Source organism: Citrus clementina, unplaced genomic scaffold (assembly GCF_000493195.1).
Source record: "Citrus clementina cultivar Clemenules unplaced genomic scaffold, Citrus_clementina_v1.0 scaffold_3, whole genome shotgun sequence".
Taxonomy (NCBI): domain Eukaryota; kingdom Viridiplantae; phylum Streptophyta; class Magnoliopsida; order Sapindales; family Rutaceae; genus Citrus; species Citrus x clementina.
The window spans coordinates 20,689,071-20,715,106 of NW_006262339.1; the positions used below are offsets into that span (position 1 = coordinate 20,689,071).

Below are 26,036 nucleotides of genomic sequence, written 5' to 3' on the forward strand. Positions count from 1 at the left end.
CATAAGTTTTGAAAACTAAGAGCAAGAGATGAGTACTGATTCTATCTAACTAGCCGCATTATTGAGATATTATGATCGATTTAAAATTTATATTGTGAAAGAACAAATTAGTTTTTAAGATTCAACCAATCATAATAACCTGTTTGGCCAAGTTTAGTGGGTCCAATATGGGACCCACCAATTCAATGTTTGGAAAAAAAAAAAGAAAAGAAAAAAAGGAAAAAGAAAATCAGTTGCTTTAAAATTTGCTAGGTCTTACCTTACTGGTGGATTCATCTGACCTGCTCGAGAGGCTCTCGTTGGGAAGACGCGTCACCTCAACAAAGTTGTGCGCCCAACAATGTAAGTTGTTCGAATACTAATACTAAGCCCTAACTGTACTTTCGTACACTATAGTAGACAAAATGTTATACTGTTCACTGTATAGTTACATTGCTTCGATCACTCGTGTGTAGGGATGGGCGTTTAAGAACAAATTTTTGGCAGTGGCTGCATTTGTGTGTGTACTTGTATTTTTGGGAAACTTTCAATTAGAATTAGACTATTAAGGGACGGTATTTTTTCAATTTTTTAATTTTATCCCAATAGGATTACTTATTCAGTTAGATCCTAATTCGAACCAAAATATAATCCGACTGGTTTTGAAATTTCAACCCTATTGAACTAAGCTAAAATCCAAAATATAATTTAGGTTTAGTTCGATTCGGGTTAACCCGAACCAAATGCTCACTGCTACCGTGTGTCACCCTTAGGGCATGTATCATTATTTCTCTCATTGTACCATCGGTAAAATTTTCTGCAGTAAGCCCAAGTCTAGTCAAGCATGCATTAAGCTAGGATAGGACAGAAACAAACGTGGTGGGTTAAAAAAAAAAAATGAAACTTGAAAAGGTCCACTTACAATAGAACGGTTGTATCAAACCCAAAGAATAATGACTTTATATCTTTATAGTTTATACAGCAAGTCACCCTCATCAAGGTTAAACGGCTAAAGGCCATTTAATTTGTCTTGCATGTCACTATTATACTCCTGTGTGGTACCATGGTATGCATAATCTTTATATTTAGGCACAGTTTTATATTAAGGCGCTATGACTTAAAAGTCATAGTTATTGTAATAAAAATTATAACAATAAAATAAAAATTAATAATGTACGGTAAATATAAATTTTTTTATATAATACTTTTGATAAAAATATTAAAGATTTTATTAATTTTTATTATCATGAGTTTGATAAAATTAATTAATCTTTTAAAACCGTAACAATAAATATTTATAAAAAGTGTTGTATCTTTTAGGTTATATCTTGAAAAAGATAAACAAAGACAACATTAAATTAGTATAAGTGAACTTCATAACTAATAATTTGTATTTTAAAAAAGAAAAATTTATTGTTCTTTATATTAGTAGATCACGCCATTTTTCCTTCGCAAAGGTAAATTGATCTCAATAAAGATCTTTAGCTTAACACTCGATGGCAATGTTCTCAATGGGTGGTTTCCGTGCCAATGAAGATATCTCAAGTTTTTTGGAAGGTATTCTAAACCTTGGTCAATATACACTTCAGAGGTTGTAAGTGGAACACCAAAACTCTCTGGCACGTAGAATTTAAGCAATCTTAAATTTGACATATTAACAAAGACCTGAGAACTTAGATGGACGTTTTTTGTTTTGGAAAAACTAAGGAATATGCCTTCAATTTAATCAGTGCCCTAAACAAAAGCAAAGAATGAAGTAGCATTAAAAAAAAAAAGAAGAATCATAAAATTTAATAAGACCTCCCTAACTGTAGAAAACATCTGCATTCAATCATTTTTTGTTTGAAAAAAAAAATACAAGGACCATTTGCACCCTTTTAAATCGTCACACTTTGCTTCGACACCCTGTACTAAATTCAAAAAAGAAAATTATACTCTAAAGTTTAAACACTCTTCAATAATATTTCAAAAAAATAAAATTCAAAAACTTGTTCGCCTTCACTTTCTTCTTCTAATCTGAAAGTTTTATGGAGAAGTTGAGAAGATAAAACTTTTAGATCATAGCATCACTGATTGATCTAATTAACGTTCAGTTACTGCAATCGTGTTCTCATTTGATAGAGCGTGCATAGAAACAATGCGTTTAATTACCTGAAAACCTGACCTAATAAATGTTTTTAAGTTTGAACACAATCTTTACCTATTACTAAGAAATTTGAAATGCGCTTAAACTGTTCAACATAATTATCAAATGAAATGATAATCGAATGATGTTTTGGTAATAATAAATAAAGAAAAAGATGGGTGTGATTAGGAAAAATACGAGGGCATTTAGCCCCCAAAAGAAAAAGATAAAAATAGGTAAAGTCTTACCTTATTTTGCTTTAGCACACGATAGACAGCCATATGATCCTAATCCCATGGCCTGCTACGTTTGTCAGGCTCTTGGACAGACTCATTGCAGAGAATATATATCTGGTTCCATTTCTTGCAATAAGTCATGCATTAGCAACCTGATATGGGATATTATTATGGGTGATTCATCAATGATGACATCCAGTCCATAAGACATAGAATCATCTGGTATCCTTGTCCCAAAATCTTTATCTTCTCCATCAAGGAAACACGCAATATCTAGAAACCTACTCTTCTCCTGTGGCGTTAATTCATTAAAATTAATCTTTAACATATCATAAATATCAGAACTACAAATCCAACTTAAATCATTGAAAATATTTTCCCAATTTATTTTGTTCTTCAGACGGAGGGAGGAACCCAACACCCTAAGAATTAATGGATTGCCTTCGGCATACTCTACAACCCCCACGAGTGCCCTTTGAGATCTTCAGAAGAATGATTTTCTTTGAAGGCGTGGTTACAAAAATTGCTCAAAAGCCTCATGAAAGTCCGAACCATTAACCGTATATATTTGCTCCACTCTAAATGTTTCAACGACTCGCTTATCTCTAGTGGTTACAGCAATTCGACTTCTTGAACCAAATTGATCGAATCTTCCAATAAAATAATCTAATTGTCCTCCAATTTTGTTCACAAGTTCTTCCTCCGAACTAGCAAGAACAAAGATGAAAGAGGGGGGGGGGGGGGGGGGGGAAGGGTCTTGCATCGTACCTATTCTTTCTTCCAATTAATTAATCTTTAATACTTGAAAGGGTTAAGGAGATATCTGATTGTCATGGAATTCCGTTCTGATAGATTGGATGGTTCTGATTACACAGCCCTTCATTTCTGAACCTTTTCTGGCATTTTCTTGAACTGTTCTTGATGCTTAACAAAGGCAGCCTTGAAACTACCAGTCTGGTTCCGCACATCAGATGGATCTACGTGAAAGAAAACTGGCACCACCATTTGGCCAACCATGTTGTTGCATTCAAGAATCTTGACAAGTTCAGTCAGGCACCGTATCGAAGAAGCGTAGTCCTTCGAGAAAATGATCACTGAAATCTGTGAACCTTCCGCAGCGTTTAAAAGGGCCGGTGAAATACCTGGACTGTGCTTTTCTCCATCAATGAAGGTAAATTTTGATTTTCTTTCGACACAAAGCAGCTTAGAAATGGCTGAGATGACTTATAAAGTTATATTGAGTATCCTACCCTCTAAATTCATAAGTTCCAAAACTAAGAGCAAGAGATCAGTAAGGAATCCATCTAATTCAGCTTGATACCATAAATCTGCGATAATTCTCTGCTTTATTGAGATATAAAGGTAAAATTTATATTGTAAAAGAGCAAAGTCATTTCTCACGAGAATAATGTATATTGGGGGGGGGGGGGGGGCGCATCTCCACCAATCACAATCGATTATTTGAACAGGTTTGATGAATCCAGGTGCCGTTGTTTTTTTAAACCTAATGTGATGGTAGAAATCCCTATGAAGAGGGATGGTTTTATACCTAATTTTTTATTCGGAGAAGAGACGAAAATGATTTTTCACTCAATTTCTTATTAAGAGAAGAGATGAGTATGAGATGTAATTCGCATCTCCTCCTCATTTCCCCATTTTTATTTTTATCTTTTGGAATTATTAGTGAATAAATAATAAAATTTAAATTATAAAATATTAAATATTGGTGTAAATAAAAAATATCAAAATATTTATACAAATAATATAAATATTAATTAATATAAAGACTTAAATGTAATTTAAACTTAATCACAGTCCAAGTCCCACAACCCCATAAACACACAATCCACAAATCAAACTCTAAGCAACTCGCTTACAGTCTCACTTATCATTTCCAAATTATTCGGGTCGCAGCCAACACCCAACTTGTCTCATATCATCATAGCCCAGTAGCACGTCGCTCCCTTCTCATTTATTTAAATATCAATATCTTTTTCATTATTTCATTAATGATATAAAAGTAATTCCTTTTTTTGTCTTAAATTATGAAGATTGACGAAGATAATTATTCTAATGATTTGTATTTTGTAGTGTGACTTGTGTAATAGATTAATGTTAATGTAAGATATTTTGCCAAACTTTATTTAAATTTTTTATTTTAATGTGACTAAATCAAGTTGAAAAAATGAAAACGTATCAATTATTAAGAGAGTGGGGACTCTCAGGGGTCCCTTGTTGTTATTCGGAGTTTCTATCCCCTCTCCCTCAAGGAATTCTAATGGGAATTGGACAACGACATATGAAAAATATCGAGAATGGGTATAGAGATTTCGGTCCTCTTCCCTCCACTCCCATTGCCATCCCTATTAATAACTTAATTGACTTAATTTTAGATAATTATATTCATTCGTTGTTTCAACTTTTGAATTTTTTAATTTAATGACTTAATTTCAATCAACTATATTCATTTGTTATTTCAACTTAATAAAAAGTTGGTTTTCTTTTTTTGCTTAATCTAAAACGTCTGCATGACACCTTTAAAAATATTCTTTAAAATATCCTTATTTAATTCATTAATTTTTATCTTTATCTAAATAAAATTTACCAATTAGCATTATTATTTATCTTTACAACTTATGATAATATAGTGATAGAGTATTATTATTTTTCATATATCAAGTTTCTCTCATTTTTTAATTAAAAAAAATCCCTAAAACCCCAAGTCAACTCAAGTACATGCATAGAGTTAGGGCAGGACAGTGAAAAATTGTAATGGGTTCAAAAGAAATTGAAAGTAAAAGGTAAGGAGTTGAACTATTGGCACCCGTCTAAAATCATTATAAAACCCCTCTCCTATTACAATTATATTAAAGGACAAAATAAATTTAATTATACCATTATATTTCTCCCTCTAACTCTTTACACCCATACAATTACACCAAAGTCTTATACAATTTTTGTTTCCTCACAATCAACTTTTTCTTTCTAATCTTATTTTTAATTTAAAAAAATAAACAATAGCTATTTAAGTCAACTTTAATTCTATTTAATTCATACATGTATCTGATTTTTTTGAGTAAAATATATGATTTAATAATTCAAAAATTTATAAAAACAATATTTTTGTAATTAGAGCCGTTTGGAGGAAATTGAATTATTTTTCTTTTTGAATAAAAAAGAAATTGAAAAAGTGGAAAATGATATTTTGGGAATCAAAGTAGGTTTAGGTAGAAAAGGGGTTTTAAAAGAAAGTTACAAGGGTGTTAATAGTCCCACTCAAAGGTAAGAGCCTCGGCCCAAATCAACCACATAAAATGATCGGAGCCATTTCATTTCCCTTGTACGTCATTATGAATATCCCGTTGTGGCAAGAACAAATGCATAATTTCCAAATACGAAACAAATTGTAATAATAAAATAAAAATAGACAGTGAGTGATAAACATGTCATTTAAATAATAACCTTCACAAAAGTAATAAAGATTTTATAGATTTTTTATCATAGAGATTTAACTTTCAAATCGCATCACTAAGTGATTTTTAAGAGTTTTGTAATTTTTAAATTATAGCTACCCAACCACAATACTATTTGGTGTTTATAAGAGTGTTGTATCTTTTAAATTACATCTATCAACTATAATACTATTTGGTATTGAGGTGTTATGATGATGCAAAAATTTAACAAGAATGCATCTCCAACTGATAATTTCTTCGACAAAATGAGAAATAAATGCAGAAAAAAGAATCTAAAATAAAACACATCTTAAGATTGAATGAAACAATCTACTTTCAATTTGCTGTCAGTGGGCATCACATTGATGAAATGTAATGGGTGGTAAGTGATAATTCTAGGAAATGAGAGTTATTATATCTGTTCTAGACTTAAATAAAAGTCATCTAGAGAGCAAATAATGTGTTTTGATTACATTTTAGTGACCTTTTGCATAAACATTCATTTTAGTGAGTTTTAACAAGTTTTGCTTGAATCATAGTAATTTGTGCTAAAAACAGGTTTTAAATTGTAGGTTTTAAATTCATGAAAGGATGCAGAGACAGTAGATGGAAAAGGGGAGGAAAGAAGATGGTCACAAAAGAAAGAAAGCACAATCGGAAATAATACAAGTGTTGTTGCGGATTTTAGAGCAACCAGTGCTATAGCAATCTGGGAGTAACGTGGGAGAGAATATAGGCGCGGTCAGCAATTAAATCACAATCTGCATGTTTCCTAATTTAAACACATGCACGCTCATAGGTTTCGATTTTTAACCTAATTTGCAATATATAAAGGAGGCATGCACCACATAGCAGGTGGCGGAGAATTGTTATCATCCAAAAACAATTAAAAAGGCAAGAAGAAGAAGAAGAGTAAGGAGTGTTGTTCGGCATCGTTGAAGAACCGAGAAGGATCCTTAGACTTCCATCGTGCTAAATTCATATTATCTTTCTTCCCTTAATTGATTGGATGTATTATGTGATCAGTATATTTATGTTTACTTTTCTCATTCAGAATATGAACTAAATTTAAGTGTAGTTGAGTGACAAATAATCCAATGGGTTCTTGACTGTTCTTATATGTTGTTGTGATAATGTTGTAGCATTATACTCTAATAGTTTTTATGATCATAATTGTTATTTCAGTTGACCACTCATTTAATGATTTTAGTTAAGATAGAGCAGCAAAAGGGCATATCTTAGCGGACATTATTGGAGTATTATTTGTTCTTAAGTTGAGTTTCCTGGATTAGGTCATCTTAAATCCTATAAGGGCAATACTTGAATTAAGATTTGTGATATCCTAGATATAGGTGTTCACCTTGTAGGGTAGAGAGATTAAAGGTCATAAAGCCATCCATTAAATTTATGAGCAACTGGTCATTGTTAGTAGATTTAAAAGTATGAGATTTCCAACATGTGATAGCTGCGGAAGTAGATTTAAAAGTATGAGATTTCCAACATGTGACAACTGGTGCTAATTTGGTAATCAATAGTCACCCCATTAGGAGAGTTTGATCATTCAACTACTACATTCTCAATTGAATCTTAAACACAATTAATTTAGTTTATTTCATACAAGTATTAGTTTATTTTTATCTCTCATAATTATTGGTTACGGAAGAACAATTTGACAAGTGTTTGTTTCGATCTTTAGTTGGTTGCATTATTGTGATTGCTTTGGCACTTTGAGTAACATCAATCCCTATAGAGACGATCTTGAATACTCATTACTTTATTACTTGTTGTGTACACTTGCACTTTGACATTGGTAATAATTGATTATATAAATCAACCAACAAGTTTTTGGCGCCGTTGCCAGGGATTGATTGTTTATTTTTAAAGTGTGAAGTAAATCGTGATAGCACTAAAACTAAACTGGATTCATTTTATTGTTTGGCAGATCAGTACGTGCATGCGCAAGGACGAATCTGTGATATTCCAATTCAATCCTGAGATTGAACGGACTATCAGGATATTGCGAAGAGAACAAAGAAATTCAAAGACTGTTTCAAACATGAATAATTTGCAAGTTGAGTGAAATTTGAACCCTAACGGGCCTTTACAACCAGCCAACATTCAAGAAGAGCAGAATGAACATGCTAACAGGAGACAGCTAGGCAACAACAATATTATTTACATGGCTGATGACAGAGACAGATCTGTACGAGATTATGCCGTGCTAACTCCTCAAGTTGTCCATCCTGGTATCATCAGACCTGAAGTAGATGCTGCTAACTTTGAGTTAAAACCAGTGATGTTTCAAATGTTGGAAACAGTTGGGCAATTCAATGGATTGCCAAATGAAGATCTTCATCTCCATCTTAAATTGTTCTTGGAAGTAAGTGATGCCTTCAAGATTACGGAATGAAATTACCTCCTTTTATCAAATTGAAGATGAGAGTCTGTACGAGGCTTGGGAAAGGTTCAAGGAATTACTCAGAAGGTGTCCTCATCATGGTATTCCTTGTTGCATTCAATTGGAAACTTTCTACAATGGGTTAAACCCGAGCACAAGGTTAATGGTGGATGATTTAGCAAATGGGGCTCTGTTATCCAAATCATACACTGAAGCTTATGAAATTTTAGAGAGAATTGCCAATAATAATTACCAATGGCCTTCAGCTAGGCAACCAGTAGCCAAAGGATCAACAGGGGTACACAGCATTGATGCAATTACAGCCCTATCAGCTCAAGTAACTTCATTGACTAACATGGTAAAAGCCATGGCAGCTGCTCCAGCAACAGTAAAGTAAGTTACTGAACTTTCTTGTGTTTACTGTGGTGAAGATCATGATTTTGATAATTGTCCTGGAAATCCAGCCTCAGTAAATTATGTGGGTAACTTCAATCGACAACCTCAGAATAACCCATATTCAAATACTTACAACCCAGGCTGGAAACAACACCCAAATTTCTCATGGAGCAATCAGAATCAAAATGCTCCAGCATTGAATGGACTAAGTAGAAACACATAGCCACAACCACCTGGTTTTCATCAACAGAGGCAAGGGCAAAAGCATATCAATCAGGATCCAATCACTTCATTGGAAGTATTAATCAAGGAGTACATTGCAAAGAATGAAGCAATTGTGCAGAGTCAAGCTGTGTCCTTGAGGAACCTTGAAAATCAAATGGGACAATTAGCTACAGCAATGAGCAGCAGAACTCAAGGAAGCTTACCTAGCAACACAGAAGATCCTAGGAGAGAGAGCAAAGAACACTGCAAAGTGATTAGTCTGAGATCTGGAAAGCATGTTGATACCCCAGTTAAGGTAACCAAAAATGGGATGAAATGCAATTCAGCCCAAAAACCAACTCAAAAGGGAAGCTTGTTACAGTAGACTTCACATCAAGACTCTGATGCTAGGGATCCAGCTACAGCAACTGCAAAAGAAATTCAACCAGATCTTGCTGAAAAAGAAGTTACAACACCAATAGCCACAACCTGCACCAACTTAAACAAACAGAGGTGGGTAACTACTGAATCTAACCAGCAGTTTAGACATCCACCACCCTTCCCTCAAAGGTTCCAGAAGCAAAAACAAGACAAGCAGTTCAGTAAATTTCTGGAAGTGCTGAAGCAATTGCATATAAACATACCTTTTGTGGAAGCTTTGGAGCAAATGCCAAATTATGTGAAATTTTTTTAAGATATCTCGGCACGAAAGAGAAGGCTGGGAGAATTTAAAACTGTTTCCCTAACACAGGAAAGCAGCCATATGCTTCAGAGTAAAATTCCCACAAAATTGAAAGATCCAGGGAGTTTTACAATACTCTGCTCTATAGGGAATATGTATGCTGGTAGAGCACTTTGTGATCTGGGAGCTAGTATTAACTTGATGCCATTATCTGTGTTTAAGTAGCTTGGAATGGGGGAGTGCAGACCAACAATTATCACTCTGCAATTGGCTGAAAGATCTCATGCATATCCTGAAGGAAAGATAGAGGATGTACTGGTGAAGGTTGACAAATTCATTTTTCCAGTGGATTTCATTGTGTTGGACTTTGAAGCTGATAAAGAGGTGCCCATTATACTTGGCAGACCATTTTTAGCAACTGGAAAAACTCTGATAGCTGTGCAGAAAGGAGAACTGGCCATGAGAGTGAATGATCAATAAGTCACATTTAATGTACTAGAGGCTATGCCAAACCCTGATGAAATAGAAGATTGAAATTTCTTAAGTGTAGTGGATCTTGTTGTAGTAGATAGAATGGACCAATGTTGCAGTAATGTACTTAACAAAGTCACCACCTTTAAGGAGGTTGAAGAGGAAGATGTTGCAGCAAGTCAAACAGATTAGATGGACAAACAACAATCTAATAGGCACACCAGAGTCGTTGAACACCTGAATCTTTCAGATAGGGAAGTAAAACCAACTTTACTATCTATTGAATCACCCCCTAATCTTGAATTAAAACTGTTACCTTCACATTTAAAGTATGCTTATCTTGGTCAAAACAACACACTCCCTGTAATCATTTCGTCTACTTTGGATGCAGGTCAAGAACAAAGCCTAGTGGATTTGCTGGGAAAATACAGAAGAGCAATTGGATGGACCATGGCAGATATAAAGGGTATCAGCCTATCAATATGTATGCATAAGATCCTTTTAGAAGACTGTTCCAGTAATTCGGTGGAGCACCAGAGAAGGCTGAATCCTATTATGAAAGAAGTGGTGGAGAATGAAATCATCAAATGGTTAGATGCTTGAATCATATACCCAATATCAGACAGTTCATGGGTAAGCCAAGTTCAGTGTGTTCCAAAAAAAGAAGGGATAACAGTAATGGCTAATGAGAAAAATGAACTTATTCCTACAAGGATAATGACTGGATGGAGAGTGTGTATAGATTACAGGAAGCTCAACAAAGCCACAAGGAAAGACAATTTCCCACTTCCATTCATCTATCAAATGCTGGACAGGCTTGCGGGAAAACAATACTACTGTTTCTTAGATGGGTATTCAGGCTACAACCAGATTGCTATAGCACCAGAGGATCAAGAGAAGACTACATTTACCTGTCCTTATGGAACATTTGCCTTCAGAAGAATGCCTTTTGGGTTATGCAATGCTCCAGCAACTTTTCAGAGATGCATGATGTCTATATTTTCTGATATGGTAGAGCAGACTTTAGAAGTTTTCATGGATGATTTTTCAGTTTTTGGAGAAACATACAGCAATTGTTTACATAACTTGGAAGAAGTTCTTAAAAGATGTGAGATGACCAACTTAGTACTTAATTGGGAGAAGTGCCATTTCATGGTGCAAGAAGGAATAGTATTGGGTCACAAGATATCCAAGGATGGTATTGAGGTAGACAAAGCCAAGATAGAGGTAATCGATAAACTGCCACCCCCAGTTTCAGTAAAGGGGATTAGGAGTTTTCTGGGTCATGTTGGTTTCTACAGAAGATTCATTAAAGATTTTTCCAAAGTAGCCAAGCCTCTGTGTTCATTGCTGGAGCATGACAAACCATTTCACTTTGACAAAGAATGCCTTCAAGCATTCGGAGAATTAAAGAAAGCCCTCATTACTGCTCCAGTAGTTATATCTCCAGATTGGAATTTACCATTTGAATTTATGTGTGATGCTAGTGATCATTCTGTGGGAGCAGTATTAGGGCAAAGGAAGAATAAGGTTTTTCATTCCATATACTATGCAAGCAAAACTTTCACTCTAACACAGATCAACTACACCACTACAGAGAAAGAGTTGTTGGCAGTAGTTTTTGCTTTTGACAAATTCAGAGCTTAATTAGTAGGTACTAAAGTAACTGTGTACACAGACCATGCAGCCATCAAATATTTAATTTCAAAGAAGAATGCCAAACCAAGACTAATCAAATGGATCTTATTGCTTCAAGAATTTGATCTGGAAATTAAAGATAAAAGGGGGACTGAGAATCAAGTGGCAGATTATTTGTCACGGTTGGAAGCAGACACTAGTGCATTGACAAGGAAGAGCATCACTGAAAGTTTTCCTGATGAACAACTGATGGTAGTACAGCAAGCACAGGTGCTGCAGTAGTCAGAATCTCCTTAGTATGCAGATTTTGCTAATTATCTAGTCAGTGGGTTGCTACCCCCTGAGCTGAAATTTCAAGAGAAAAAGAAATTCCTTCATGATGTTAAAAGCTACCAGTGGGATGACCCACATCTATATAACCTATGCTCAGATCAAGTAATTAGAATGTGTGTTGCAACAAAAGAAATACCTCATATACTGGAATCATGTCATACTGCAGCATATGGAGGACATTTTAGGGGTCATAGAATAGCTGCCAAAATTATACAGTTAGGTTATCTTTGGCCCACTATTTTTAAAGATGCTTATGACTTTGTTAAAGGGTGTGACAGATGTCAACGAACATAGAACATAACTAGTAGACATGAGATGCCATTGACCAACATAATGGAAGTGGAAGTCTTTGATGTTTGGGGAATAGATTTCATGGGACCTTTTCCCCCATCCTTTGGGAACTTATATATCCTGGTTGCTGTAGATTATGTCTCCAAGTGGGTGGAAGCTACAGCATTACCTACCAATGATGCTAAAACCGTGGTAACTTTTCTTCAAAAAAATGTTTTCTCCAGGTTTGGCACCCCTAGAGCAATTATTAGTGATGAAGGTGCACATTTTTGCAACAAAATCTTTGTTGCTGCAATGATGAAATATGGAGTCAGACACAAGGTAGCAACAACATATCACCCACAATTAAATGGTCAGGCTAAAGTGTCCAACAGAGAAATTAAGAAGATCCTAGAAAAAGTGGTGAACCCAACAAGGAAGGATTGATCTTTACATTTACATGATTCTTTATGGGCCTACAGAACAGCATACAAAACCCCAATCGGCATGTCTCCTTACCGAATTGTTTATGGCAAGGCTTGTCATTTGCCCCTAGAGCTAGAGCATAAAGCACACTGGGCACTAAAGAAACTAAATTGGGACATGCATGCTGCAGCAGAACAAATGAAGCTTCAACTGTGTGAGCTTGATGAATTAAGGTTATTTTCATATGAAAATGCCATAATTTATAAAGAAATAACAAAACACTGGCATGACAAGCATATTCAACACAGGCAGTTCACCCTTGGTCAATTAGTGTTGCTCCACAATACAAGACTAAGATTGTTTCCAGGAAAGCTCAAGTCACGATGGTCTGGCCCGTTTAAGCTGTTAAAATCTTACCCTCATGGAGCTGTTGATCTTTTGGATGAACAAACAGGCCACTAATTCAAGGTTAATGGGCACAGGGTTAAGCATTACATACATCCAGTAGTAGAAGGTTCAAAGGAGGTGTTACTCCTTCAAGAACCCAACTATTGAGCAAAGACAGAAGGTCAGGCTGAAGGACCTTAAATCAAGCGCTTCATGGGAGGCAGCCCATTGAGGAACCAGCCACTATAAACCAATTTTGAAATCCTTTGGTTTTATGAACAGCCATTCCTCTTTACTATTTTCGTTAATCGTGTTTTGTTATTTTAATCATTTTACATTATTGCATTCCTTATTTTCAATGTCATTTAATCTATTTATTTTCATAATTTTAAACTTAATTTTAGTTTGAAATAAAGGTGGCAATTGCATTTCATATTGATAAGTGCAAATCTCTAGTGACAGAACTCAAGGGACAACAACCACGTGTCAGACGCTTTGGTATGGATTCTGTGCACGGCATTGGAATAAGCAAAGGGGGGCTGCAGCAACAATTTTTCCTGTTACAGTAAATTAAAGGCTGGAGCATTCACTTACCGTTGGAGATGAAATCATGACAGATGGACGCTCGGATATGGATAGAAATTGTGGAAACAAATCTCCGAAATCACAGCTTTAATTTTAATGACCGATAATTTTGGGATATGCACATTTAATTCAAATATTTTATTCCCTCAATTATCTCTAAGTTACCGTAGTTATCTTCACATTACAGTCCACTATAAATAGGAGTCACTGTGCTTAGTGTCCACGCCACTATTCCCCATCTATTTCGCAAGTCCAACTCTCCTAATTCTTAACCTCATCTTCTCTTTTTATTCTCAGAAACAGTAGCTTCAATCTTTTCTTGCTGCAGCAATGCCGAGATACAAGAAAACAGCCAATCGCCTCAAAGATCTATCACGATTCCAGAGTTACCACGCTGAGGAAAAATACGAAGAATTCATAGAGCCGTGTTGGATTCTGGAAGAAAAAAGGTTTAAATTTCCAGACCAACTCACTGGAATTGTGAAAACAATCCATAATACTGCAGCAAAGAGAGGATGGCTAGAGTTTTGCAAACATCCTCGCAATCCTGTACTACCGGTAGTAAAAGAATTTTATGCCAATTTGGTAAGCCCTGATCAGCACAACATCTGGGTAAGAAATACTCTTGTTCCATTGGACTCCCGTGTTATCAATGCTTTTTATAACTTACTTACTGAGATTACTTGTGAGTATGCTAAATTGCGTGATAAGTTAACCCCAAAAAAGTGGACTACCATTTTTACAACTCTTACTATCGAAGGGGCATCATGGGTTAACGAGGAAGGACGTGTGGTTAACAGAATAGATTTAAAACCTATTGCTAAGGTGTGGGTGAAAATTTTAAAATCTAGGCTTATGCCCGCCCACCACTCACACTACAACAGTTTCACAAGAAAGATTGGTTTTGCTATATGTCCTTGTTAGAAGGCTGCCCATAGATGTAGGTAGCATCATTGAAAAAGAAATCTGAGAGTGTGCAGCCAAAACTCATCGAACTGCTGCTTTGTTATTCCCTTCACTTGTCACTAGCATTTGTGTAGTTTCAGGTGTTCGTCTTGAAGCCAGCGATGAGCATGTCAAAAATGATGGTGCCTTTACGGCACGAACAATTGAAAGAGTTGCTGGCAAGAGTGCTGGAACAACAACTGAACCAGCTGCTGTAACAGGAGCACGACGAGCTCTTGGCTTAGAACAAGCCATCCAGGCACTCAGTACTAGTATCCATCAGTGTGTAGAAGCTCAGCAGAGGGAAAATGGTAGGTTTTAGAGCTATCTATAGCACCTGGATAGACAACTACACCAATTTTCTGAATACATGAAACGCAATCATCGTAACTTCCCTGCTTCCCTGCTCCAGCAATACAATTTTGACACTAGCACCACAGGTGCTCCAGCAGAGACCAGTGAAGAAGCCACTGCTTCAGATGAACCAGTAGAGCAAGCTGCAACTGAACCTCCAGCAGAAGTTGACTCAGAAGATGCTGAACCATCTAACCCACATGAGGATGAAGGTGACAAATCTGAGACTGATAGCTCACCCTCAGAGGCAGAGGAGAATTCAGAGCAAGAACGTGAAGAACCACCCGTCCCATCCCAGTCCAAAACTAGGAAGCCGCATATTATTCAAGAAGAGGAGGAGGAAGACCTTGACATGGAGCCACTTATTCCAGTCTTTGTAGGCAAAGGAAAGGCCAAGGGTAAAGAAAAAATGGCAACACCTCCAGCCTCTGAAGAGGAGATGGAGCAAATCGATGCTGAATTGGCTACTGCAGCAACCAGAGCCATGCCTACATCTAAGCAAGCCAAGCAACTACTTGAGGTCATTGCTGCCATCACAGCTGAGGGCCAGGCAGCTGATGCATTGACCCCTAAACCTCCATAACAAACTCCTAACCAGCCTATCCGCACCAGTCCAAGGCTACCTAACAAACGAAAAGGCAGTACATCTGCGGATACTGCTAAAGCAACCCCAGCCACAACTCCTCTCACCAGCCCTACAGCAAAAAAGACAAAGCCATTGCCAACCACCTCCTCAAAAGCTTCACCAAAGGATAAGCTGCGCAGTGCCTCCAAGAAACGTTAATAAGATCGACATCATGGGCTGCAGTCACTAATTGCCTTTTTATTTCTTAAAAAAAAGATTTGTTTGTCCATTTGTGTGTTTTTATTTTTGTTTGCTTGTGAGGACACAACACCTCTCAAGTTTGGGGGGATTGTTTCCGAATGCATGTGTTTTAGGTATATGTTTATGTTTGTGTTGTGTGAAGCTCTATTATCTATTATTTGTGTATGGATTTGAAAACCTAATGAAGATAAATTGAGTGCTATTCAGTATTTATGAGAATGCCAAGTAGAGATAGTTATAGATAGAAGTGAAATTATGTCCCAACACTTAGCCCGTGATTGAGTTGTATGAGACTGCTAGAGCAAAACCAAAAGAATAGAAAAAGTCTTAAGTTTTGAAGGGAGAAGCATGTTGAGTGACTGTGATATTGATGAAATAAAACTTTGTTCCAATGTCTTAAGTTGCTGAGTAACCAGATTTGAGTATGCACCCCATATGCAGAAATGTGTAAAAAGGCAGCGAGAGTTATGGGCAATGCTGTAGCATATATATATATATTAAAAAAAATAATATATATATATATATATATATATATATGTCCTCTGTCTAAGGCATTGAGTAGCCAGGTCTGTTCATGAGCCCCATGTTCAGCCTTGAGTCAAAGATATCTTGAGATAAGACTATACCACAGATATTGTTACAGCAACTCTGATCTGGGCATGGTTTGAGTAATTGGGTGTCATCATTACAAGTGATCGACATTCACATGAAAAATAAATGTTACAGTGAGGAGGTTGATTATCCCCCAGGTTATCAATGTTAAAAGCTATTACAGTTTGAATATGTGGAATTTATGCTACCCCTTGTAAGAATGAAGTATATGACTGCTGAAATTTACTATGGGCATCTTTGTCTGATTGGGAATATGATCTGAAGGTGGAAGAATCTTTGCAAGTTTGATAAAAGAGCTGAAGGTGTGTGCATGTTTGTTTGCGGGAAATATTAGTATGTGTCATTACTTGAGGACAAGCAATAGTTTAAGTTTGGGGGTGTGATAACTCTAGAAAATGAGAGTTATTACATCTGTTTTAGACTTGAATAAAGGTCATCTAGAGAGCAAATAATGTGTTTTGATTACATTTTGGTGACCTTTTGCATAAACATTCATTTTAGTGAGTTTCAACAAGTTTTGCTTGAATCACAGTAATTTGTGCTAAAAACAGATTTTAAATTGTAGATTTTAAATTCATGAAATAATGCAGAGACAGTAGATGGAAAAGGGGAGGAAAGAATATGGTCACAAAAAAAAGAAAGCACAATCGGAAATAATACAAGTGCTGCGGATTTTAGAGCAACCAGTGCTATAGCAATCTGGGAGTAATGCGGGAGAGAATATAGGCGCGGTCAGCAATTAAATCACGATCTGCATGTTCCCTAATTTAAACACATGCACGCTCATAGGTTTCAGTTTTTAACCTAATTTGCAATATATAAAGGAGGCATGCACCATATAGCAGGCGACGGAGAATTGTTATCATTAAAAAACATTTAAAAGGCGAGAAGAAGAAGAAGAGTAAGGAGTGTTGTTCGGCATCGTTGAAGAACCGAGAAGGATCCTTAGACTTCCATCGTGCTAAATTCTTATTATCTTTCTTCCTTTGATTGATTAGATGTATTCTGTGATCAGTATATTTATGTTTACTTTTCTCATTCAGAATATGAACTAAATTTAAGTGTAGTTGAGTGACAAATAATCCAATGAGTTCTTAACTGTTCTTATATGTTGTTGTGATAATGTTGTAGCATTATACTCTAATAGTTTTTATGATCATAATTGTTATTTCGGTTGACCACCCATTTAATGATTTTAGTTAAGATAGAGCAGCAAAAGGGCATGTCTTAGCGGACATTATTGGAGCATTATTTGTTCTTAAGTTGAGTTTCCTGGATTAGGTCATCTTAAATCCCATAAGGGCAATACTTGAATTAAGATTTGTGATATCCTAGAAATAGGTGTTCACTTTGTAGGGTAGAGAGATTAAAGGTCATAAAGACATCCATTAAATTTATGAGCAATTGGTCATTGTTAGTAGATTTAAAAGTATAAGATTTCCAACATGCGATAGCTGCGGAAGCAGATTTGTTCTACCCAGTGCTACAGCACTTACCACAACAACTGGTGCTAATTTGGTAATCAACAGTCACCCCATTAGGAGAGTTTGATCATTCAACTACTACATTCTCAATTGAATCTTAAACACAATTAATTTAGTGTATTTCGTACAAGTATTAATTTATTTCTATCTCTCATAATTATTGGTTACGGAAGAACAATTTGACAAGTGTTTGTTTCGATCTTTAGTTGGTTGCATTATTGTGATTGCTTTAGCACTTTGAGTAACATCAATCCTTATAGAGACGATCTTGAATACTCATTACTTTATTACTTGTTGTGTATACTTGCACTTTGGCATTGGTAATAATTGATTATATAAATCAACCAACAGTAAGAACGTTCCAAATCTTTTTCGTAGTCTTGTATTGTCTCTGTATTGACTATTTTGTGATAAAATAGAGTTTTACATCAAATTTAAGTGTGCTCATTGTCACGGGATGAGTGTTTTGCGTAGCTAACTCATGTGGCACTTAGACAGCTTTGCCGAATGTTGCTAAGTAAGCCTTGAGCTTCTCGACTAGCTTAGCCAAAGGTTTTCGAAGAGCTAGAGAGAAGAGAGCAATGGAGCCAAATGAGAGAAATTGTATTGCTAACAAGAGAGATTACAAGAGAGCTTTACAATGCTTGAGTTGCTTGCTCAATGCTTGTTGTTGTGTACAAATGCCTAATGCCATCCCATATTTATAGGGGAGGCTTGCCAAGCTCTAGAGATTCTAAAGAAATCTACCAACTATCTAGAATTTACATGTGCTGGAAATGCATAGAGAATTCTAGAGTATTTACAAGCTTAATATGCTAGAGTTGCCTAGAACTTTCCAGAATTGGGTCAAGCTATCACTCTTAGCTTTGTCTTGGGCTCTTGGTGGGCAAATTGGGCTAGCAAATTGGGCGGTCCGCAACATCCTCCCACACCTAAGCTTACAGCGTCCTCGTCACGCTCTCGTGCTTGAAATTCTGGATGTGTTCAGCGAATTACCATAAATCATTTTCACGTTCCCAAGTGGCTTCGCTCTCAGGGAGGTTTTTCCACTTCACCAAATACTCGTTGTATGGTGGCACGCCTCTCCTCGAAACCACCCGATCCACAAGGATGTAGTCCACATCTTTTTCGAATGCGATGACAACGGCGGTTGGTGCGTGTCTTGATTCTCCGTGACTCGGGTCTTCCACGTCTCCATGGTATCGCTTGACAATGCTCACATTGAAGATCGGATGGATCTTGAGTCTTGGTGGAAGTTGGAGTTGATACGAGACGTTGCCCACACGTCGTACAACTCGGAAGGGTCCCTCGTAACGCCTCACTAACCCCTTGTGGACTTTCCGCAACGTCTTGAATTGTTGGGGTAGGAGCTTGATCATGACTTGATCACTTTCCTTGTACTCAGCATGCCGTGTCCTTGTATCCGTCCACTTCTTCATTTTCCTCGCGGCTTTGTTGAGATACGCTCGCATGATCTCCGCTTCCTCGTGCCACTCGTGGGCGAGCTTGTGTGCCGCGGGGCTTTTGCCTCCGTAAGTTGAGGCTATGGCGTTGGGGGTCATGGGCTGGAATCCCATGATGATCTCGAACGGACTCTTGCCCGTAGCCTCACTTTGCTGCAAGTTGTAAGAAAAGTGGGTGATGTCGAGTAGTTTCGCCCAATCCCGCTGATGAGCGCTCATATAATGCTTCAAGTACATCTCTAAGGAGGCCATTGATGCGCTCGGTCTGTCCATCCGTTTGTGAGTGGAAGCTTGTCGAGAACTTGAGATCGGTCCCCAACATCTTGAAGAGCTCCGTAAAAAAATACCTAGTGAACCGAGGGTCTCAGTCGCTCACAATGCTTTTCGGAACTCCCCAAAGCTTCACAATGTGCTTGACGAATAGGCAGGCTGCCTCATCCGCTTTGCAATCGGCTGGTGCGGCAATGAAAGTGGCATACTTGCTGTAACGGTCAACAACGACCATGATGCTACCGCACCCTTCGGACTTGGGCAGCGATGTGATGAAGTCTATGGAGACACTTTCCTATGGTCTTGTTGCGAGTGGTAGTAGCTCCAATAATCCCGCTGGAAGTTGATGATCTACCTTATCTTGTTGGCACACAAGACAAGTTCGCACATATGCCTCGATGTCGTCCCTCATGTGCGACCAAAAATATGAAGCTTAGACTAGTGCGGTAGTGCGCTCAATTCCTGGATGACCAGCCCACTTAGAGTCGTGACACTCCTTGATCACTTCCTTCCATAGATTTCCCCACTTTGGCACGAACAGCCGATCTCCCTTGGTAAGGAGGATGCCTTCCTCTTGCCAAAATCGCCTTGTCTTTCCCTCGAGCACCTTCTCCAGCAAGTCCTTTGCTAGTGGATTTTGTTGGAGGCCTTCTTTGATGCGTGAGACAAGGTCGGACTTTGGTTGGCTCATGCTAAGTGTTGCCAATTTGGCCTTGCGGCTTAGAGCGTCCGCAACGACATTGACTTTACCCGGTTTGTACTCGAGCCGATAATCGAATTCCGCAAGGAAGTCTTGCCACCATGCTTGCTTTGGACTCAACTTCTTTTGTGTTTGAAAGTAGCTCGTCGCTACGTTGTCCGTCATGATCGTGAAGTGAGAGCCTAGCAAGTAATGTCGCCACACCCGCAAGCAATGTATGATGGCTTTCATCTCCTTTTCTTGCACCGTGTAGCGGCGTTCCGTATCATTTAACTTTCGACTCTCGAACGCTATGGCTGTGGCCTTCTTGTATAAGGACTCCACCTATGGCAAAATCTGAGGCATCCGTTTGAACTTCAAAGGGCTTGGTGTGGTCCGGAAGGGCGAGGACTGGTTCCTCCGAAATTGTCTTCTTCAACTCCTCGAATGCGCGTTGACACTTTTTCGGACCAATGCCACGTTCTGTTTTTCTTGAGCATATCTGTCAAAGGTGCCGCCTTGGCTGAGTAGCTCTTGATGAAGCGACGGTAGTAATTCACCAGCCCAAGGAGTGAGCGAAGCTCGGGCACTTTCGAGTGAGGTTCCCATTCGAGGATGGCCTTCACCTTGGCATTCTCCATCATAAGTTTCCCGCCCGCAATCTTGTAGCTAAGGAACTCCACCTCTTGTTGGGCAAACGAGCACTTCTCCAATTTGAGGAAGAGCTCGTTGTCTCGAAGTACTTGGAGGACTTGTTGCAAATGTTGGGCATGCTCCTCGAGTATGGTGCTATACACTACGATGTCATCTAAGTACACGACCACAAAGCGGTCGAGGAATGGTTGGAGTACTTTGTTCATGAGTGTACAAAATGTGACAGGTGCATTGGTGAGACCAAAGGGCACAACAAGGAATTCGAAAGAACGGTACCTTGTTGTGCACGTTGTCTTTAGTTCGTCTCCCTTGGCGATGCGCACTTGATAGTACCCGGAGCGCAAGTCGAGTTTAGTAAAGTACCACGCTTTGCCAAGCTGGTCGAACAAGTCCGCAATCAAGGGAATCATATACTTGTTCTTGATGGTGATCTTGTTGAGCGCTCTATAGTCGATGCACATCCGCAGCGACCCATCATTTTTCTTTTGGAAGAGGACCGGTGCGTGATAACTCTATGAAATGAGAGTTATCATGGCACTTTTAGACTTAAATCAATACTACTTAGAGAGTAAATTATGTGTTTCTATTGCATTTTTGTTACATTTTGCATAAATAATCATTTTAGTCAATCTTAATAAGTTTTGTTCGATTTAAAGTAATTTGTGCTTAAATTGTGTGCATAATTGTAGGTTTCCAGAAGCTTATAATTCATGGAAGGAATGCTGGTAGTGTCGTTAAGGTACACCAAATTTAAAACATTGCCACTAATATAAATAATTAGTACAGAGCGAGTAAGGATCGATCCCACAGAGACTATGCTAGTTATATTTATTATCAACTCTAAAACAAGATTTAAAATAAAATAATAGTAGTAATAATAATATAAATTAATCTAACTAAAGAAAATGCCAATTATAAATAAAAGGGGGGGTTTATGAATTTTTAACTAAATAGTAAGAAATAAAGAAATTAAAACTACGAACAAGAATTTAATAAAAACTCTAATTAAAGGAGAAAGAAATAATAATGATGAAAACTTTGGTTAAATGATCATTCGCCACCACCAAACATGCACATAATATATCAATTCTATCATCAATTTATATTAAAACTATCAATCGTAGACAACAATAAGCTCTGTTAGTCTCAATCTTTTCTTAGTGTGTTGTTAGGCAAAACAAGCTCTTCACCTAATCTCTAACCATTAAATAATTTAAAACAAGCTCTTTAAATTTAAGATAATGGAAGCATTAAGCAGAGAAAGATATTAGGTTGATCTAGGCAATAAACACACAAGATCGGATTATTTAACCTAGGTTATGTTCTCCAATCGAAATCACTGATTCCAACCTGCTACTAATGATTAAAATATCAAGACAATTACGGATCAAGAATTTTAATCTAGCAATAGAATTTATTCAAGTCCTATCTAATTGGCCACTCAAATAAAACAAGAATAAACCATGAACATTAATTATAGAAGAACATAAACAATCTCAATTAAATAAATTGAATGATAGAAATTAAAAATTAATCATGTGACATGTTCAGGATTTTGAATTCACCCTCAACCAAATAAAAATCTAGCCTAACATAATTGAATTGGGAATAAGAGAATTGACAAAACCAATCATGGAGATTAATTCAAGCGGCTGTCTTTTTCTTCAATTCCTTTTCGGTTTCTCCCTCTCTTTTCCTTCTTGCGGCTGCTGGTTCCTCAAATCCTCTTGCTGCCGATTCTCCTCCTTTCTTTTCTCGCTCTCTGGCGGCTCTCCTTTTATAATACTAGTTGACCGAATTCTTCTCCAACAATTCTAAAGAAATTCTTTTTCAATTCTAATTGAAATCCTTTTCCAATTTAACGCCACCAAAAGCCATTAATTCCAACTTTTGAAAGTCAATTGTGGGCCCATTTAAATTGCTTTCCACTTTTGCAATGCCATGCGCGTGCACTCCAATTGCCAATTGGAAAAATTAAATCTTTTAATTATTCAACATTTCTCAATTGGATTAATTGCTTTGATTTCTTCCACTCGGTTCTATCAATTCTTGATTGTATTTTTGTCTTCCAATTTAATCTTTATTCCTTTTCAATTTGAACTTCTTCATGCCCTTTTTATCCACAATCTCCAATTAATTCCCTATTCAATAAAATATAATTAATTAAAAATAAGAAATAAAAATAACTAGCAAATATATAATAAAGGGTAAAATATGTATATTAATTAATTCCCTATTCAATTAAAAATTAACTAAAATAACTAGAATATTTAAGATCAAAACAAGAAAAAGATGGAGAAATTAATAACAAAATATATGGAAAATATGCACTTATCAAATGCTATGCAATAGGCTTGCAAAAATAAGGAAAGAACATGGCTACAAAAGAGTTGAAACAAATCTGGAACAGTACAGTTGTTGTAGATATTGCTGTAGCAACCATTGCTGTAGCCGTTGTTGTAGCAATCCTGGAACAATTCCGCGCGGGATACTTGTAGAATTGCGATCTGCAGTTTCCTAATCTGACTTATGCGTGCCCTAAGCTTCCGTTTACCCTAATTTTCAGTTATAAAAGAAGCACACATCATAAGGAATGAGGAGAGCCGTCACCCAAGGAGAAAAACACAAAGAAACAAAAGAAAAACAAGATTCAAGAGAGAAATTAATGGCTGCACAAGAGGAGAATTTGCAGAAATCAATTGAGAGCTTAATTCTTCTTATTCTTCTCTTGTTTTTGTGTTTTCTATTTATTCATGGGGATGTGTTTCATGGCTTAAACTTTGTTCTTTATTTTTCTTTTGCAAACCATGAACTAAATTTATTTATGGTTGAGTGATAAACAATCTTGATGGTTTATTGACTAAATATATGTGTTGATGCATGTTTGCTGTAGCAGTTTGTTTTTATAGTATTTATTTTTATTCATTATTTCGGTTGATCACACATTTAATGATACAAGTTAGGAAAGAGCCACAAAAGGGCCTATCTTAGTGGAACATATCAGAGCAATACTTGGTTTTAGATTGAGTTTCCTGGATTGAGTTTAACTTATTCCAAAAGGGCCATACTTAATCTAAAATTAGTGATAAACTAGACATAAGGATTCACCTTGTAGGATAAATAGAACCTAAGCGTGTAATGTTATATCTTATGTTGGCATAACAACTGATCACTGTTAGGTTACATATAAATATAAGATATCCAACATGCGACGGCTGAGGATACATAAGGATTCTGCCCAGTGCTGTAGCAAATACTGCAGCAACCGAGTCAACCATTAGAAAATAGTCAAGACTATTAAGAGAGTTTATTCACTCAACTACTCTATATTCCCATTGATTTTATCCTTGAGATTGACGTGATAATTTACTTTGTTGCATTTTATTTATTACGTTTTTATTTTAATTAATATATTAGTTTCATTAATTGTTTTATTTTATTTTTACACAAACTCTGCACTGTTAAGATTGTTGTAGCAAATCTGATAACATCAATCCCTGTGGAGACGATCTTAAATACTCATCACTTTATTACTTGTTGTGTACACTTGCACATTGACACCAATAGCATTAGTATTTATACCAACAGTGCGCCAAATGGGGCCTTTGAGGGGCGAATGTAGCCTGCGTCCAGCAAGTCTTTGAGTTGTCTCCGGAACTCCTCAAGTTCGGGTGGCGTCATGCGATAAGGCACCAAGGTTGGTGGCTTCACGCCTTATTCCAGTTCGATTGCATGATCTACCTCTCGTCGAGGTGGGAGCTTCTTCGGAAGTTCTGGAGGCATCACGTCCTTGTACTCATTGAGGACGGCTTGAATTTGCGGAGGGACTTGGCTTGGCGAGGTTCTGTTATTTCCTTCCTCGTTTAGTTCCCGAATGGAGACCAAGAAACTTGGGTCCTTCTTGAAAGCCCTTTTGAATTGCATGGCAGAGAGTGTCTTCTCCTCGGACTTCCCTCGTTCCGCGGGAACCATGCATGCCTTACTCCCGTCGAGAATGCTTAGGGAGTTTGTAGCGGGCAGTGGGAAGGCATGGACTTGGTCGAAGAATTCCATGCCGAGGACCATCTTGAAGTCGTCTATGGGCACAATGGAGAAGTCAAGCTTTCCGCTCCACGTACCGAGTGTAATGTGCACGCCTTGTGCGATTCCCGCAATTGGCTTGGCGGGTGAGTTCACAGCCTTCATCGTGCCTCCTTCCTTAGTGGCCTTGAGGCCTAAGCGCTTGGCCTCGTCTACGAACACAAAGTTTTGCGTCGCTCCCGTGTCTAGCAGCGCACGAACGAACTGACCGTTTACCTTTGCGCTTACATACATGAGCCATTTCTTGACAAGTGTGGGCTGTTGGCGATTGAGTGCGCTGAGGCGTTGGAGAAAACCCATGCTAAGTTGGGGTTCTTCCGTGGACATTGTGGGGTTGTTTTTGAGTTGGACAGCAAGAGCATTGAGCGACTTTTTCTCTGAATAGTCGCGTACCCAATGAGGACCGTTGCATATAAAGCATGGGCTGCGTGGCTTCGGTGCCTCCTTCTTGCCCTCCGATTTTCCTTGCCCGCTCTTGTTGCTAGGCGGCTTCTTCTGCCCTCAATCTTTGCGGTTGTTACCTTTGTCCTTGCGACTCTCTTCCCCACCTTTGCCTTAGTTGGTCTTTTTGTCCTTGGATTGGGTAGAGTATTCAGTGAGCGACTCCGCAATGGCGATGGCGTCATCAAGTGTTTGAACACCCCGCCTATCGAGCTCGGTCTTGGCCCAATCCTTGAGGCCATCTTGGAAATAAAAGAGCGAATCCTTATCGAACATGTCGCTTATCTCCAACATAAGGGTAGTGAACTCATTGATGTAGTCCTGTATGCTACCCGATTGCTTGAGGCGACGTAGGCGATCTCGCGCTTCCTTCTCTGCATTGCTTGGGGCAAACTATTTTCGGAGTTCTTGCTTAAAGTCGGCCCAAGTGTCAATGGTGCAAATGACCTTGCCCATCACACCATGCTTGCGACGCCACCATAGTTGTGCAGCGCCTCGAAGATAGGTGGGTGTTGTGCCCACTTTCGATGCCTCATCTCGGACACCCATGGCATCGAAGAATTGATCAAACCCAAAGAGGAAATTGTCCATGATGGTGGCATTGCGTGTGCCATCATAGGTGTCGGGCTTTGGCATGTCAATGCGG

The 26,036-nt window shown here is 37.7% G+C and overlaps 1 protein-coding gene and 1 non-coding gene across 2 annotated transcripts; one reads left to right on the forward strand and one right to left on the reverse strand.

The window, feature by feature from the left end:
• Positions 1 to 8,188: 8,188 nt before the first annotated feature.
• Positions 8,189 to 8,295, reverse strand: LOC112100430. The gene has a single exon (XR_002906802.1). It is a non-coding gene; the product is annotated as a small nucleolar RNA R71 (small nucleolar RNA).
• Positions 8,296 to 14,897: 6,602 nt separating this feature from the next.
• LOC112099677 (submandibular gland secretory Glx-rich protein CA-like) lies at positions 14,898 to 15,464 on the forward strand. Its single transcript, XM_024187098.1, has one exon. It carries the CDS (start codon positions 14,898 to 14,900, stop codon positions 15,462 to 15,464), a length of 567 nt encoding a protein of 188 aa, XP_024042866.1.
• The last annotated feature ends 10,572 nt before the right edge of the window (positions 15,465 to 26,036 follow it).